Source organism: Phocoena phocoena, chromosome 3, assembly GCF_963924675.1.
Source record: "Phocoena phocoena chromosome 3, mPhoPho1.1, whole genome shotgun sequence".
In the NCBI taxonomy this organism is placed as follows: Eukaryota; Metazoa; Chordata; class Mammalia; order Artiodactyla; family Phocoenidae; genus Phocoena; species Phocoena phocoena.
In genome coordinates, this window is record NC_089221.1 from 162,962,551 (window position 1) to 162,978,387 (window position 15,837).

The 15,837-nt window shown below is 41.2% G+C and overlaps 1 protein-coding gene across 2 annotated transcripts; it reads right to left on the reverse strand.

The window, feature by feature from the left end:
• Positions 1 to 2,936: 2,936 nt before the first annotated feature.
• On the reverse strand, positions 2,937 to 6,699 carry ZNF317 (zinc finger protein 317). 2 transcript variants are annotated; one of them, XM_065875629.1, is made up of 5 exons: positions 6,598 to 6,699; positions 5,990 to 6,116; positions 5,321 to 5,416; positions 4,747 to 4,829; positions 2,937 to 4,256 (listed from the first exon to the last, which is right to left on the reverse strand). In XM_065875629.1, the coding sequence occupies exons 2-5, from the start codon at positions 6,021 to 6,023 to the stop codon at positions 2,937 to 2,939; spliced, it is 1,533 nt and encodes a 510-aa protein (XP_065731701.1). In that variant the 5' UTR covers positions 6,024 to 6,116; positions 6,598 to 6,699. The 2 variants fall into 2 exon arrangements, with proteins under 2 accessions (XP_065731701.1, XP_065731702.1); XM_065875630.1 differs by lacking the exon at positions 5,321 to 5,416.
• Positions 6,700 to 15,837: the final 9,138 nt, after the last annotated feature.

Below are 15,837 nucleotides of genomic sequence, written 5' to 3' on the forward strand. Positions count from 1 at the left end.
AGGACCTCAATCCAGCTCTGACCTCAACACCTTCTGCAACTCCCAAGCTTGCCTGACTCCAGTCACACTGGCCCCTCTGCCCCAAGCAAAATTCTTTCTCATGACCTTTGAACTGCCGAGGGTGCTCTTCCCCACATTACAACATGGTGCACACTGGCAGTGAATTTACATCTCTACTCAAATGTCCCCTTAAACGAAAGGCTTTCACTATCCATCCAATAGTTCCACTGAACCCCCGCATCCCTCTCATCATCACCATGCTTAAATTTCCCAGCACTGAACTGACCACCATCTGATATACAATATATTTACTCATTTGTTTATCACGTGCCTTAATCCCAAGTAGAATGTGATCACCATGAAGGCAAAAATCCTGACTCACTGCTATAGATTCAGGGCACCAAACAGGGCCTGACATAAGAGAGTATGGACTCAAAACACAGACACTACTACTTGTTAATGAGCTGACCTCACACAAGCACCCTTAAACTTCCTTGCCTCAGACTGCCCATATGCAAAAAGGAGTTACTGGTGGTACCTACTTCTTAGAGCTTTTGTGAAAACTAATACACTTATTTCAACACAAGTCAAGAAGTAATGTTTAAGTACATCAGGGATTTGAAATACAATTTAAAAACATGGTTTAAGGATTTTTAAAACCCATATCCACCAATTAAAAGTATAAGTAGGGCTTCCCTGGTGGCGCAGTGGTTGAGAGTCTGCCTGCCGATGCAGGGGACATGGGTTCGTGCCCCGGTCCGGGAGGATCCCACATGCCGCGGAGCGGCTGGGCCCATGAGCCATGGCCGCTAAGCCTGCGCGACCGGAGCCTGTGCTCCGCAATGGGAGAGGCCACAACAGTGAGAGGCCCGCATACAGTTAAAAAAAAAAAAAAAAAAAAAAAAAAAAGTATAAGTAGATTATACCCACACATGTAGCAGCTCTCCAACCTCACTAATGACCAGATGTATGGGTTAGATAGCATCCAGCTGGGTACAGCGGAACCCTCCTGCCACCAATAAAACAATTATTAAATAGATTAAACAATCAAATATCCAAAGTAGCTTAAACCAATAACCAGTTTTCTTTTTTCTCATGTAATAGGAAGTCTGGAAACAACAAATCCAGGACTACTGCAGACACTCAAAGAAGCCACAGGGGAAGCCAGGATCATTGTGATTTTTCTGCGGTTATCTCCCCCTTCAGCCTGTGGCTTGCATCCTCACGGTCATAAGATGCACCTTTAACACAAGATACTGAATCTCTTTTCAAGGTGAGAAGTAATGAGAAGAGCAAGGAAAAAAAATGTAGAGAAGAATCTAGACAAGAATGACTCTTTTTCAAAAGCTTTTTTACAGCCCATACAGTGATATCTGCTTATTTGTCAATGGCCAGCCTGTGGACATGGACTGTACTAGCTGCAGGAAAACCTGTAAGAGATTTTTAAAAATAGCACACCTTACTAATCAGACAAAACTTGGACTTTCTTGATATAAAAGAATATGAGATACTGAAGGAGCAACTATATGTTACTCTTGGCTGGATGGGAGGCCAAAAACATTCCAAAGGATCAATCTGATGAAGACATCCTGCTCTGATCACAACTGCATTTGAATTAGATACTTGTAACAAACAGGTACTAAAAATACCCACATGTTACACAGCATGTAACACTATTCTAAAAAATTCCATCAGTCAAGTAAGTTGTCCAAAAGGAAATGAACACATATCGAGAAAGAAATTCTAGTAAAAATACTATATACAAACCTTCTGTGATGAGGCATGAGGGTTATTTGGAAGAGCATAATCTTAAAATTAAAGACTTAAAAATTCATGAGCTGGGGTCCACTTTCATGATGAAAGACTGATAAGTGCAATTCCACATTTACTAAGAAATCCCACTGAGGAGTGAATTCTCATATGCACAAATGACAGGGCTGTGGATGAAATTATCTCCACATAGGGATTGTCTGCAGTGTGGGTTCTCATGTGTTTCCTGAAAGAATTACACTGATTATAATTTTGAAGTTTTAAATAGAAATTTCTCCTACTGTGAGTACCCACATGTTTCATAAAAAATGGAGGGATTGTTGGCTAAGGTTTCTCAACCTCAACAATACTGACATTTTGGGGCACATAATTTCTCTCTCTTGGGGGAAGCCTCCTGTCCACTGCAGGATATTTAACAGCATCCCTGATGTTTCCCAAAACATGCCAGTGGCACCTCCCCAGCTTTGACAACCAAAAATGTCTCCAGACATTGCCAAGTGTCTCCCGGGGAGCAAAGTTATCCCCAGTTGAGAACCACTGCTGTAGACCAAGGACTCGCAATTTTTTTCTGTAAAGGGACAGACAGTATTTCAGACTTTGTCGCGCACACATGGTCTCTGGCACATATTTTTCTTCTTAAAAATGCAACAAATACTCTCAGCTTGCCAGCTGTATAAAAAGACAGCTGGCCATAGTTTGCCCACCCGTTACCGACTTTCCCATGTTCCTTATTTCATAGGTTTTTCTCTTCAGTGTGATTTCTCTCATGAGGAATACAGTGAGACCAGGAAAGGTCTGTCCAGTCTTGGAATTTACAGAGATCCTCCCTGGTGGACTTACTCTTGTGCCAAGGAGGTACAAGGTGATGCTAAAGTCATTTTGACATTAAATATCAGACTAGGGTTTCTCCCCCTAAGTTCTCATTTGTTGAGAGCTAAACATACACTGACGGCTTCTTCACACCACAAACACATGTTTTCTCAACTATCTTGAGTTCTTACACTATCTCCAAAGTGAGATAGTCTTTCCACAGTTATTACACAAATTGGATTTCCCCCAAGTTAACACATATTCTTTTGTGCCCAGTGAGATGAGTTCATCAAGGCTTCCTGCCTTCCTTACACCTGCCAGGTCTGAGCTCTCATGTTTCTCTTTAAAGAGATGTGTCACTGGAGCCTTTTCCACACTGATGATGTGAAGAGCTTCTCTCCCCGGTGCGTCTTCACGTGACTCCTGAGGGACGAGTGATCACTGAAGGCTTTCCCGCAGACCAGGCACTCGTAGGGCTTCTCCCCAGTGTGTATCCTCCGGTGCACATTAAGGTTCGAGCAGATGCTAAAGGCTTTCCCACAGTGATCACACTCGTAAGGCTTCTCTCCTGTGTGACTCCTCATGTGTGTCTTAAGGGTCGACTGGTTTCTGAAGGCTCTCCCACACTGTCTGCATTCGACATGCTTCTTTACGAGATGAATGCTCATGTGCCTCCTCCGCGATAAATAATCACCAAAGACCTTACCGCAGGTGGTACACTCGTAGCGCCTCTCTTGAGTGTGTATTTTTCTGTGCGCAGTTAGGTTGGAGCTTGCACTGAAGGCTTTCCCACAGAGATCGCACCCATACGGTTTCTCTCCAGTGTGGGAATTCATGTGTGTCTTAAGGATGGACTGGTTTCTGAAGGCTTTTCCACACTGTCTACATTCAACAGGTTTCTTTACAATGTGAATTCTCATGTGTTTTCTCCGTGAGAGGAGGTCCCCAAAGGATTTCCCACACTCTTTACACTCGTATGTTTTCTCTACCATGTGGTTCTTCTTGTGCAAGTTAAAGTTGGACTTCCATCGGAAGGCTTTTCCACACTGTGTGCATTCGTAGGGTTTCTCTCCAGTGTGGTTCCTGACGTGCTCTTTGAGATGTGAGGGATGCTGGAAAGCTTTCCCACAGTCGTGACATTCGTAGGGTCTCTCTCCAGTGTGTGTTCTTCTGTGTGCAATGAGATGGCAGCTCCTGCCATATGCCTTCCCACATTCATCACACTTGTAAGGTCTCTCCCCAGTGTGAACTCTCATGTGTATCTTCAGTGAGGAGAGGGTTCGGAATGCATTTCCACACTGACTGCAGTCAAAGGGCTTCTCTGTGAGGTGAGTTCTTGCATGACTCCTAAGAGCTGAGGGGTCATTGAAAGCTTTCCCACAGGCATTGCACTCATAGGGTTTCTCCCCAGTATGTATTCTCCTGTGTCGTGTAAGGGAAGCACTCGTGGTGAAGGCTTTTTGGCACTGATGACATTCATGCATTTTCCTCCCATTGTAAATGTTCACATGTTGGGTTACATGGGATCTGTTCTTGAAAGTCACCCCACAGTCCCGGCGGTGATAAGGCCTCTTGCTAGTGTGCCTTCCCATTTGCTGAGTAAGATGAGCACCCATGCTGAAGACGTCAAACAGGTTAGCATATTCACTGGATTTCTCTCCAAGCCGACTGCTTTCCTGTTGATGAAGAGGGAGGGTTGACTCAGGCATTTCCCATATTCATTAAATTCCTAAGACTATCTCTACATAAACTGGCATAAATAGAAGCGCATCATTATGACTAATGATGTCATAATTTGCAGTGCAAAAGTACTGCTCCTGCCTCGTTTGGACTCCATCAAAGAAAACAAGTGAATGCTATGCTCTGAGGCTCCATGTGTATAACTTTCCCAAAGCTTTTTGCATATACTTTGTTAACTGTTTAAAACTCAATTAAGGCCCAACACTCAACATCTGAGCCACAGTTATAGAAATATTTACTCACTGGAACTTTAAGTGAAGAGGTTTGGGGTCAGGTTTTAGGGCTTTCCCCAAATCGGTAATATTCAGTGTCTCTGACACTGTTTCCTCTTGGGGACCTGCCTGGTTTTGAGCTGCTTTTCTAACTCAGGCTGCCCCTGTCCTCTCTCAATATGGAAGATCCAGAATTATCCCAAGGAAATCTTACCATTGTCACACCATGAGATGTTTCCTTCCCAAAAATATCTTCCATAAGAATTGACCATTTGGTTTTAGATGGAGTCTCCCAATCTGAAACAAATTGGGAAAATATTAACTTGCTAGAGAAAGAAAATGGTGGGATGATGGTGACAAAAACAGAGGTGGCTTTCTTTGCAAATATTAACCCTAAAGAAGGAAAGGGAATATGAAAGGGGAGAACACACATGAGTAAAAATGACTGAAAAATCTGGTTATGTGAGATATTTGGCAATGACGAGGGTAGAAATTTAACCTGACTCACTAAGAAGCACCTCTTCAAAGAATGACATCAATAAAGACATTAAGAGTGAGATCAGGAATGTTGCGTAGGAAAGAATGGGACAAAGAACCCATCTGGACACATGTCGAATTTAAAGAAGAAGGGACATGGAGACCAAAAGAATTGTGAGAGGATGGAGGGACAGTGAAAGAGAAAGAGCATTTTCAGATTTCCCTGGGTGACGTTTCCTCATGGATCTCTGTCATCCCAATCACTGGAGAGAGCAGATTCTCAAAAGCACTTGTGTCTGCCTAGTGCTTACCGGGACAAGGGCCTTGGTGAAGTTCCTGCTCCTCTGTCCCCAGCTCCTCTTCTTGCTCCAAGTGGGAGATGAGGCTGGGTTTGCTCACCTGACACCCTACTCACGGGGAAAGACACATGTTGAGGGAGGATCGTGCAGAGGACAACCCCTTCCATTAGTCTGGGGTCAGTGTTTTGGTCTTCAGTGCTCTGAAGATGGACAAGTCTGACTTAGGAGCAGCAAAATGATGGTGCCACATTTCTAAGGAACACAGTGAAAGGCTTTCATAAAACACAAAACCACAAATACCCACACATTTTGCCCTTCAAAAGAATGAGGATTTTTTTTTTTCTTTTTGGCCGTGGCGCATGGCTTGTAGGATCTTACTTCTCTGACCAGGGGTTGAACCCGTGCCCTTGGCAGTGAAAGCTCAGAGTTCTAACCACTGGACTGCCAGGGTTGAGGACGTCTTAACTCAGAAAGCTATGCCCAAGCTCAGACACACTTGACAACCTCCAAGGGCAATGCAATGGACAGGTCTCAACAGCCAAGGTACCATCAAGGCAGGCACCAGGTCGGCTTGTTCATAACTGTGTTCTGAATCCCCACAGTTCCTGGGTCACAGCAAGTACTTACAACAAAAATATTTCATTCATGAACGAATAAATGAAGAAATGCTGCCAGCCTTACCCACTGAGGCAAGGTTGCTATAGTTCTCCAGCATCACATCTTTGTACAGTTTTCTCTGAGAAGAATCCAGCAAGGGCCACTCCTTCTCAGTGAAGTCCACGGCAACATCCTGGAAAGTCACTGATTTCTGAAACACCACACAAATTTGGGGTCGGTGAGAACCCAGCCTGTATGTGTTCAAAGATGGCTGAGGCTAAAGATTACACAGGAGAGACTCTAAACACAGGATTTTCAATACGGGCATCTGGGGTCTAAACATTTACTCTAGAAGTCACTCCTCAGATGTCTTCTCTTCCAATGAGAAATCTCATGAGATAATCTCATTGCTTCAAACGCAACTCTGACATGGGATCAAACCTACTTCCACTCCAAACCTGGCCTGAGAGCTTTGAGCTATACTATGAGAGAAACACCTGTTATATAAGTCATTCCCCCTAACATCCCTGATACCAGGACAGCCTCACCAACTTCTCCCGCTCTTCCTCTTGCACCCTGATCATGCATTGATCAGCCTCGATAAAGATCTAAAAGACTCCTAACATGTGATGTTGTGGGCATTCTAGGGAAGTGCCTCCTCCACCCTCAGGGGCCTTGAGATCTTGGTGTACCTGGGAACCAACACTGGTTGATGTATGAGGCTCCAGGCCATTGTATGCAAACAGCTCCACATCCTGGGGACAGGAATGGTCTTTTGAAGAAAGAGGAATTTCTGACTCATGGACATAGGCAGGCTCCTGGTTGGACATAGCTAGAGAAGAGAGGACCCATGAGGATTAAAGCCCATCTGACATTCGCAGATCAGGAAACAGTCTCACACTAACGATATGTGTGCAGTGCACATGCCCCAATCTCACATTCCCTCACACACTCACTCACACGCACTGTTGTGCAACAAGCCAGAGAAGCCCTGCTCTACTCAAGGACAGGAAAAAGGGTGGTGGGCCTACATAGCCATAAAGATAATGATATATATTCTCAATTTATGGGTAAAGAAATAGAAGCTCTGAGATAGAGCTGTTACTTCATCCAGACTTATCAAAATAATAAATGGGATGCCGCAGGGTTACCAATGACCAGTATCCCTCCTTACACAGCAACTACAAACACTCCCTGCCTCACCCAAACTCACAAAGACCCTGAATCAGACACAGTCACCTGGGGAGCTCTCAGGACTTCCCTCACTCCCACCCCCGTTCAGTTCATGTATCCTCCTCCACTTCTAACCTGGCAGCCCTCCCACTAGCTGTGCACATCCTTGCCCTCAGTGAAGGGGCAGGGGCCACTGGCCACTGAAGCTTTATTTCTGAGGGCATTCATCACCCGAAGAACTTACCACATGTGGGAGACAGACCAACAGCTGCCATCCTCCGAGAATGATAGTAAATCTGCCTGAATGAAAGCAGGGCACTGGCACCAGAAAGCTACTCTCTCGCTCTCATGGGACTCTTGGAGCAGGCATCTGTAGTAAATGAGAAAAAGACTACTAGGTGTAGCCAAAGGCTTTCTGTCTCTCCCACTAACAGGACAATTCTGACTTTTGTTTTTCAGTGTTTCCTCTTTGGAGCAGCCTATCTCAGCTTGGGCCTTAACCCTGCTTAGGTAAAACCTCCAGGCAATGTGGTGGAGGTCCCTGACCTACCTCAAGTAAGATTCAGATTCACTCTCTCAAGTAATTTGTCCCCAGTCACAATTCTGTTAAACTCTGTCACTCATTGAACACTTGGGCCCCAGACTTCTTCAACTTCAAGGCATAGTCCTCCTGGCTTGGGATGGCTCCAGCTTCCATGAGGACTGGTCCATCTGGACCATGTGTTCTGATCGCCAATGCCTTTTGGCCCCCCACTCCACACCAACATACACACCTGTGGGCCACAGCCCAGGCCTTGTCATCACCAGAATCAGATTCACTTCACAATGATTCAGAAATTTGCTCTCTAGACAAAACCTCCTACACAACATGCTTCTCACATAAACTCTACCACTTAGAGGGGATTCCAGGCCACCCAGGCTTCTACCACCTTGCTCCCTAACAGCAAATTCTTCTTCACTGCCCCACCTATTCAGCTGAGAGATCCATCATGTTCCATCACTTCTACAAATTTCTGTCCAAATTCCTTTAATCCTCTACCTAGTATACCCCCAACGAGCAGAAGACCAGTCTGGGATGATTCCAACCATCTGTTTCCTCCCTGAAGGTACTTGGAAAGACCAGTCTGCACACACCCAGTCACACTAGCAGTTTTCAAACCACAGTCACTAACCTTGAAGGAGCATCTATACTAAAGAAAAGCATAAGTGGTAATCCAATCTCCCCAAAACCATGTAAAAATCTCACCAGTTTTTCTAAACCCAAAACTGTCTTACATGACCCTTGCTTTCAGCAAATAATCTTGCATTTCATTTCACAGTAATCACAACTAAAAAAACATAACTCAGCAAAGAACTGGAAAATGAAACGTAAAAAATACTTTCATTTATAACAGCATAAAACATATAAAGCATATAGGAATAAACCAAATAAAAGCTGTGAAACCGTGCTGGAAGAAATAAAAAACCTAAATAAGTGAGGAGCTATATCACTTTCATGGGCTGCAAGAGTCAATATTACTAAGGTATTCACTCTCCCCAAATTCATCTGCAGATACAACGCAGTCATCACCAAAATCTCAGCAGGTTATGTTCTAGACATTGACAAACCAAATCTGAAATGGGTACCAAAATGCAGAAGATCTAGAAGAGCCAGAACAATGTTAAGAAAGAAAAATAAACTTGGAAGATTCCTATTACTAACTTTACTACAGTAATGAAGAGCTGTTGGAATAAGTATAGACAAAAAGGTCAATGGAGGGCTTCCCTGGTGGCCCAGTGGTTGAGAGTCCGCCTGCCAATGCAGGGGACACGGGTTCGTGCCCCGGTCCGGGAGGATCCCACATGCCGCGGAGCGGCTGGGCCCGTGAGCCATGGCCGCTGAGCCTGCGCGTCCGGAGCCTGAGCTCCGCAACGGGAGAGGCCACACAGTGACAGGCCCGCGTGCCGGGGGGGGGGGGGGAAAAAAAAAAAAAAAAAGTCAATGGAACAAAACAGAAATAGACCTACATGTGCATAGTCAAATGATTTTCAATAAGGGAATAAAGAAATTCATTAGGGAAAGTGGTCTTTTTAATAAATAGTGCTGAGACAGCACCCTTCTATAGTTGATAGATGGGATGCTGCCCAATTCATAAATCGCCTAAGAAAGCCAATTAGATCTTCAAATTAGGAAAAAAACAAGTGCTGCAAGAACTTAGTGGACAAAAAGGAACTTTGACCTCCATTATCACTGCATACACAACAAACTGAATTAAAAAAAACCTTTTTGAGATAACTCAGACACCAAAAAGTAAAATCCAGAGAACACTTTAACAACATTGAGTTACACAACATTTTAGACTAGACACAAATAGAACTAAACATTAAAAAAATCAATAATTAGACTTTACCAAAATTAAAATTTTTTAGTCATCAAATGACATTATTAAGAAAATAGGGGCTTCCCTGGTGGCACAGTGGTTAAGAATCCGCCTGCCAATGCAGGGAACTTGGGTTTTAGCCCTAGTCCAGGAAGATCCCACATGCTGCAGAGCAACTAAGCCCGTGTGCCACAACTACTGAGCCTGAGCTCTACAGCCCACAAGCCACACTACTGAGCCCACATGCCACAACTACTGAAGCCTACATACGTAGAGCCCATGCTCCGCAACAAGAGAAGCCACGACAATGAGAAGCCTGGGCAACACCGCCGCAACTAGAGAAAGCCCGCGCAGAGCAACGAAGACCCAAAACAGCCAAAAATAAATAAATAAATAAGTTTATTTTTTTAAAAAAAAGAAAGAAAGGGCTTCCCTGGTGGCGCAGTGGTTGGGAGTCCGCCTGCCGATGCAGGGGACATGGGTTCGTGCCCCCGTCCGGGAAGATCACACATGCCGCAGAGCGGCTGGGCCCGTGAGCCATGGCCGCTGAGCCTGCGCGTCCAGAGCTTGTGCTCCGCAACGGGAGAGGCCACAACAGTGAGAGGGCCGCGTACCGCAAAAAAAAAAAAACAACAAAAAAAAAAAGACTAAAAAAAAAAAAGAAAGAAAGAAAATAAATAGGCAAGCCACAGATTGGGGAAAAAAGATATTTGCAGTACGTACACCTGACAAAGAATTCACATTCAGACTACATAAAGAACTCTTACAAAACAATAATAATAAAAAATTTTAAAAAAACTCAACAAGGGCTACAGTTAGACACTTCACAAAATTTAATGAGTGAGGAACAATAAGCATGACAAGTTACTCAAAATCATTAGTCATCAGATGGATGCAAATTAAAACTAATGGTATAATATTTTAACCCACCAGAGCAGCCAAAATTACAAGACTATAAACACTAAATGGTGGCAAGGATACAGCATACCCAAAACTCTCACATACTAAAGGTGGGGGTGTGAAATGGTTCAATCACTTTGGAAAACAATGCGCCAGTTTCTTAAAAAGTATACCTATCATTTGACTCAGCAATTCCACTCCTAGATATTTACCCAAGAGAAAAATTTTAAAACATGTCCACAAAGATTCATATAAAAATGGTCATAGCAATCTGATTCTTAATAGCCCCAAAGTGTAAGCAATCTAAATATCCATCAACAAAAGAATGAATAAGCAAACTGTGGTATGCAGAGTGGAATACTACTCATCAACGAAAAGAAACTACTGAGACACACAACATGGATGAACTTCTATAATGCTGACCAACAGAAGCGAGACAAAAAAAAAGCTCTATAACTCCAATTCCACAAATTATTAAGGTCGATAGCAAAATGTGTTTATTTAAGTCAACAGAAGGAAAAAAGTTGGTTGCCTCCTTGCAGGAATATGATATGGTGGTAGAATGAGAAGCAAGAGGGAACTTTCTGGGGCAACTGAAATATTTTATTATTTTTTTCAGTTAGTGGCTATACAATGTACACCATGTCAAAAATTTCATCAAACTGATCATCTGAGATATGTGCATTTTCTTGAACGTAAATTATACTCTACTTTAAAAAAGTTAAGTGGAGTCTTTCTTACTTTCATGTCTCCAGTTACACAAAAATTCCTCCCACAACTGACCTATGACTCCTATTACCAGTAAGATGTCTGCCCTCCCTCCCTTCTAAAGCCAACCTCTTCAGATCTGCCTCGGCTACACTTAGTCCTCCCTCCAGAGCAAAAGCTTATAAAGACAGTCCACACTATCTCCCTAATTCAGTGTACCTAATGTCAATTACCATCATCTCCATCTTCACAGAAAATACAATTACTCCTGTGTCCTGTGTCAGTGGAATCCAGTAAGTGCATTTCAGTCTTAGATCCTCAGCAAAATTTGGTGTCTATTTTCTTCGAGAATCATTCTCTTTCTAGGCTTCTATATAACTCTCTCCCTGGTTCTCTCTCTACTTCTCTTGATACTCTGTCAAGGTTTTTTCAGAAGGTCTCCTTCTACCATTAAAGGCTGGATTTGCTCAAGAATCATCCCTTACCCTATTGCTCTTCATACTCTGTGCTTTGCCAAGGCTTCCCTTTATTTTCACCTCTAACACTCAAGGTCCAATATGAATTCAAAATCATATTCTCACTGCCTACTAACAGCCACCAAAGAACATCTCATACAAAAGCCTGTTGAGCCTGTGTTTCTGGGCTCAACAAAGAGAATCAGTAGCCAGCCCTCTGGCCGCTCACAAGAGGGAGGTGAGGTATGGGAATATATGTATGCATATAGCCGATTCACTTTGTTATACAGCAGAAACCAACACAACATTGTAAAGCAATTATACTCCAATAAAGATGAGGGGGGAAAAAAGCTACAACTTAACTGCTCCATTCCATGGCTCTAATCACTTACAAACTAAAGAAAAATCCACACAACCTTCTTCACATTAAAAATTTATTATCTTCATATGAAAAAACTTGGCTTTCTCTGTTAGCTGACTCTCTTTCTCCTACAAAACCTGTCACAATGTATTTTTATGTTTTTACTCCCTTGTTTTTATTTCCTTGTTTTATACTGTTTCCTAAACTATATAGTAAACTAGAAGAGTGCACCACTGTACTCAGGTCCTAATCCACTACCCGATATTAAATAGAAAATGAAGGGGGGTGGGGGCAGAAAAGGTCAATGAACAGAGAACAGACTGGCGGTTGCCAAGGGGGAGGGGTTGGGGGGAGGGATAGAGTGGGAGTTTGGGGTTAGCAAATGTAACCTTTTATATACAGAATGGATAAACAACAAGGTTCCACTGTATAGCACAGAGAACTATATTCAATACCCTATGATAAACCATAATGGAAAACAATGATAAAGTATATACATGTATAACTGAATCACTTTGCTGTACAGCAGTAATAAACACAAAATGATAAATTAATTATACTTCAATAATAAAATAAGTAGATGTTTTAAAACTCTTGAAAAAAAAAGTCAATGAATTCTACCTCTTACACCACATGTCTCCAAATCATTTAACTTTCTCCAATTCAACACCCAGCAATAGAGTCTGGATCATATATGCTGGACCATAAAAAAGTCTCAAATTTAAAAAGACAGCAAATGTACTAGATTTGAAATTAATAACAGTAAGATATCTAGAAAATACTCAAATATTTGTAAGTTAAAGACAAATAATTTTATGTAGAGGATGAAACAAAGAAAATGTAATAAATATTTTATACTACATGAAAATACAACAAATAAAAACTTGTGAAATGAGGTTAAAATCATTCTTAGAATGAAATATATACAGTTAAATGTCTACATTAAAAAGTGGACAAGCTCAGTGAAAATCAATGAACTACACTTAAGAAAAAAAAGAAAATTAGGGTTTTCCAGGATAAACCATAAATTAGGCCAAACACAATTCTCAACCAATTTTAAGACAAATAATAGCAAAATATATTCTCCAACCACAATGGAATGAGCCTAAAAAACAATGATAGAGGGAAAACTGGAAAATTTACAAATACATGGAAATGAAACAACACATTCTCACACAACCAACAGGACAAAGAAGAAATCACTGGGGAAATTAGAAAAAACTGTCAGACAAATGAAAACGGAAATGTAACACAGCAAAATTGATGGGATGCAATGAAAGCAGTGCTCAGAGGGAAATTTATAGCAGTTAATACCTACATTAAAGAAGAAAGATCTCAAACAACCTAACTTTACACCTTAAGCCACAAGATAAGCACAAACTAAACCTAAAGGCAGCAAAAGAATTAGAACAGAGATAAATGAAATGGAGAGCAGAAAAACTAGAATCAACAAAAGTTGGTTCTTTCAAAAGATCAACAAGATAACTAAAATCAGAAGTAAAAATGGGGACATTACTACCAACCTTACAGAAATTAAAAAGACTCTAAAAGGGTGTTCCCTAGTGGCCTAGTGGTTAGGACGCCAGGCTTTCACTGCCAGGGCCGGGTTCAATCCCTGGTCATCGAACATCCTGCAAGCTGTGAGGCATGGCCAAAAAAAGAAAAAAAAAATCCACAACATTATAGAAATAGAAAAGGTATTTTAAAAAATAAAAATAAATAGAATACCATGAACAACTGTACACCAACAAATTAGGTAATCTAGATAAAATGGACAAATTCCCAGAAACATACACTTTTCCAAAATGGACTAGAGAAGAAATAGAAAATCAACAGACCCATAACAAATAAACAGGCGCAATCAGTCATCAAATTCTCCCAACAAGGAGAAGTCCAGGACCAGATGACTTCACTGGTGAATTCTACCGAACACTTAAAAGAAGAATTAACACCAATCCTATTCAAACTTTTCCAAAAGTAGAAGAGGTAACATTTTTCTAACACAATCTTTACGGCCAGCATTACCCTGATACCAAAACCAAGACAGTACAATCTCAAACACCTCTGGACTCCTAAAGAGACCAAGCTACCTGGAGACCAAGCTACCTGTATACATGTTAAGCCTGGGGTGGTGTTTAGACTCTATGTCGCTGATAGGTTGTCTGGTTCTCAGTCAATGTAACATTGTTCTCTATGAGACTAAAAGAAGTGAACAAAGCAGGCAGCTTTTACACCTTTCAGACAAAGAAATAATACATTTGTGAAGAATTGACATGACAAAGTTTGGGCCTGAGGTAGTAAATTGGTAAAGAAGTAACAAATTTTGTTTATACAACCTTCTCAGCCCTGAACTTCATATCTATCTCTGGAGATAAGGATGTCTCTTTGCCTTCTGGTACAGGGAAGGTGCCTTTCACACGGGAGATTTATTTCCTACTTTCAGGGTAGCAAAAAAGGGTCAGAGTGTCCTTCTCACGCCAACTGTTTCTTATGTAACTTTAATTCAAAATAATCAATATGCCAAAGTGGCATATTTTGGGGCATCTTGCCCTGACCTCCATCACTGCTAATCCATATGTCATAGTTACCCCAGTCATTTACTGTTTGGCTGAATTAATCCTTTAGCAGTTTTGTTTTGTTTTTTCATACAGGTGATTATCAAATCTCATCTGAATTTATGCTGACTTGTTATACATATTAGCAATTTCTGACATACAGCAAAGTGATTCGGTTATACATTTGCCAAGCATAGTACCTCACACATAGAAATTATTTTTAAAATATTGAATGAAGAAAAGGATATATGAATAGTAAAATCAAGTTCAAATGATAAAAGTTTAAAAAAATCACATTACTTTGGTATCTTCTGGTATCTAGGACAACGTGTCACTCATCAGTTTTTCTTTGTCAAAAATATTGGATATTCTCGAATATTTTCTTTTGCAGATGAAATTTAGAATCAGCTATACTATTTGTATAATGAATTTTCATTTTCATTAATGTTATGATATTTTAAGGTCTTCATTTTCTAAGTGTTTCTAAATAGGCACATCAATTTATTGAAATGATCTTACGTTAAAATGTTTAGAATATTTCCAATTTTTCACAAGTAGAAAGACAACACTTGGAAGAAATATTTGCAGCTAAATTTTTGCAGTTTTTTTCAAGTTTTTCCTTAGAACAAAGTTCTAGATAGTGAAATGTTTAGTCAACATTTATGACTAAACATTTAGTAAGTGTTGCCAAAATGCTCCCAAAACTGCTTTATCTGCAGTCTCTTTAGCTACACACATATTTATCATACACTAGGAAAAAAACACTTGTTTGCCAAGGTGATGAATTATGTTCTTTTCAAATTAAAAACTGAGTAGGGATGTAAAATACTGTAGAACACAATTTTATAGCTTGTTAACTGGAAAATAAGGGGCAAGCTGGTTAATTCCTTGAGCTGTAATTAAATGTTACCAAGCACCCGTCTTATCTATTTTCTAGAAATGTGAACAAACCAGATGTAATAAAACAATTAGAAAAATGTAATACTCTTGGGAACAACTTATGAAACTGGGTGAAGTAATAATAATAATAAAAGTAGTTGCATTTCTCTTTGAAAGGTTTACAAAGAGAGTGAACAGCACTGCACTAGTGGGAACCCAGGTCCCACCTCATGTTAAGCACGATCCAGTGTTGGGTTTACCTGAACCCCACAGAAAACCAATCAGATGAGCCTTATAGCACCATGAGAGGTGCGCAAACAGGCTCAGAGAGTTTAAGTAACTGCCATAAAATTGCATAGCAGGTAGCAGGGGTGAGACCTGGGCCCTAATTTCTTTAACTGCAAAGCCTGAGCTCATTCCTCCCTTTGGAGGTGGCAGTGGGGGCATGGTTTTATTTGATAAGTACCACCTGTGTGAGAACAGTGAGGGTTATCAGAGATTCAAGAATACTACATCAGCTGATGTAGTAGATTCTCAACAA

What these genes read in the sequence shown, in the direction of transcription:
- ZNF317 (XM_065875629.1), bottom strand. Translation starts at nt 6,023, where the DNA reads ATGCTGGAGAACTATAGCAACCTTGCCTCAGTGG. An exon ending in TAGCAACCTTGCCTCAGTGG is followed by an intron (nt 5,417 to 5,989) that starts GTAAGGCTGGCA and finishes CCCCGTGAGTAG; the next exon opens with GGTGTCAGGTGAGCAAACCC. An exon ending in CATCTCATGGTGTGACAATG is followed by an intron (nt 4,257 to 4,746) that starts GTAAGATTTCCT and finishes CTTCATCAACAG; the next exon opens with GAAAGCAGTCGGCTTGGAGA.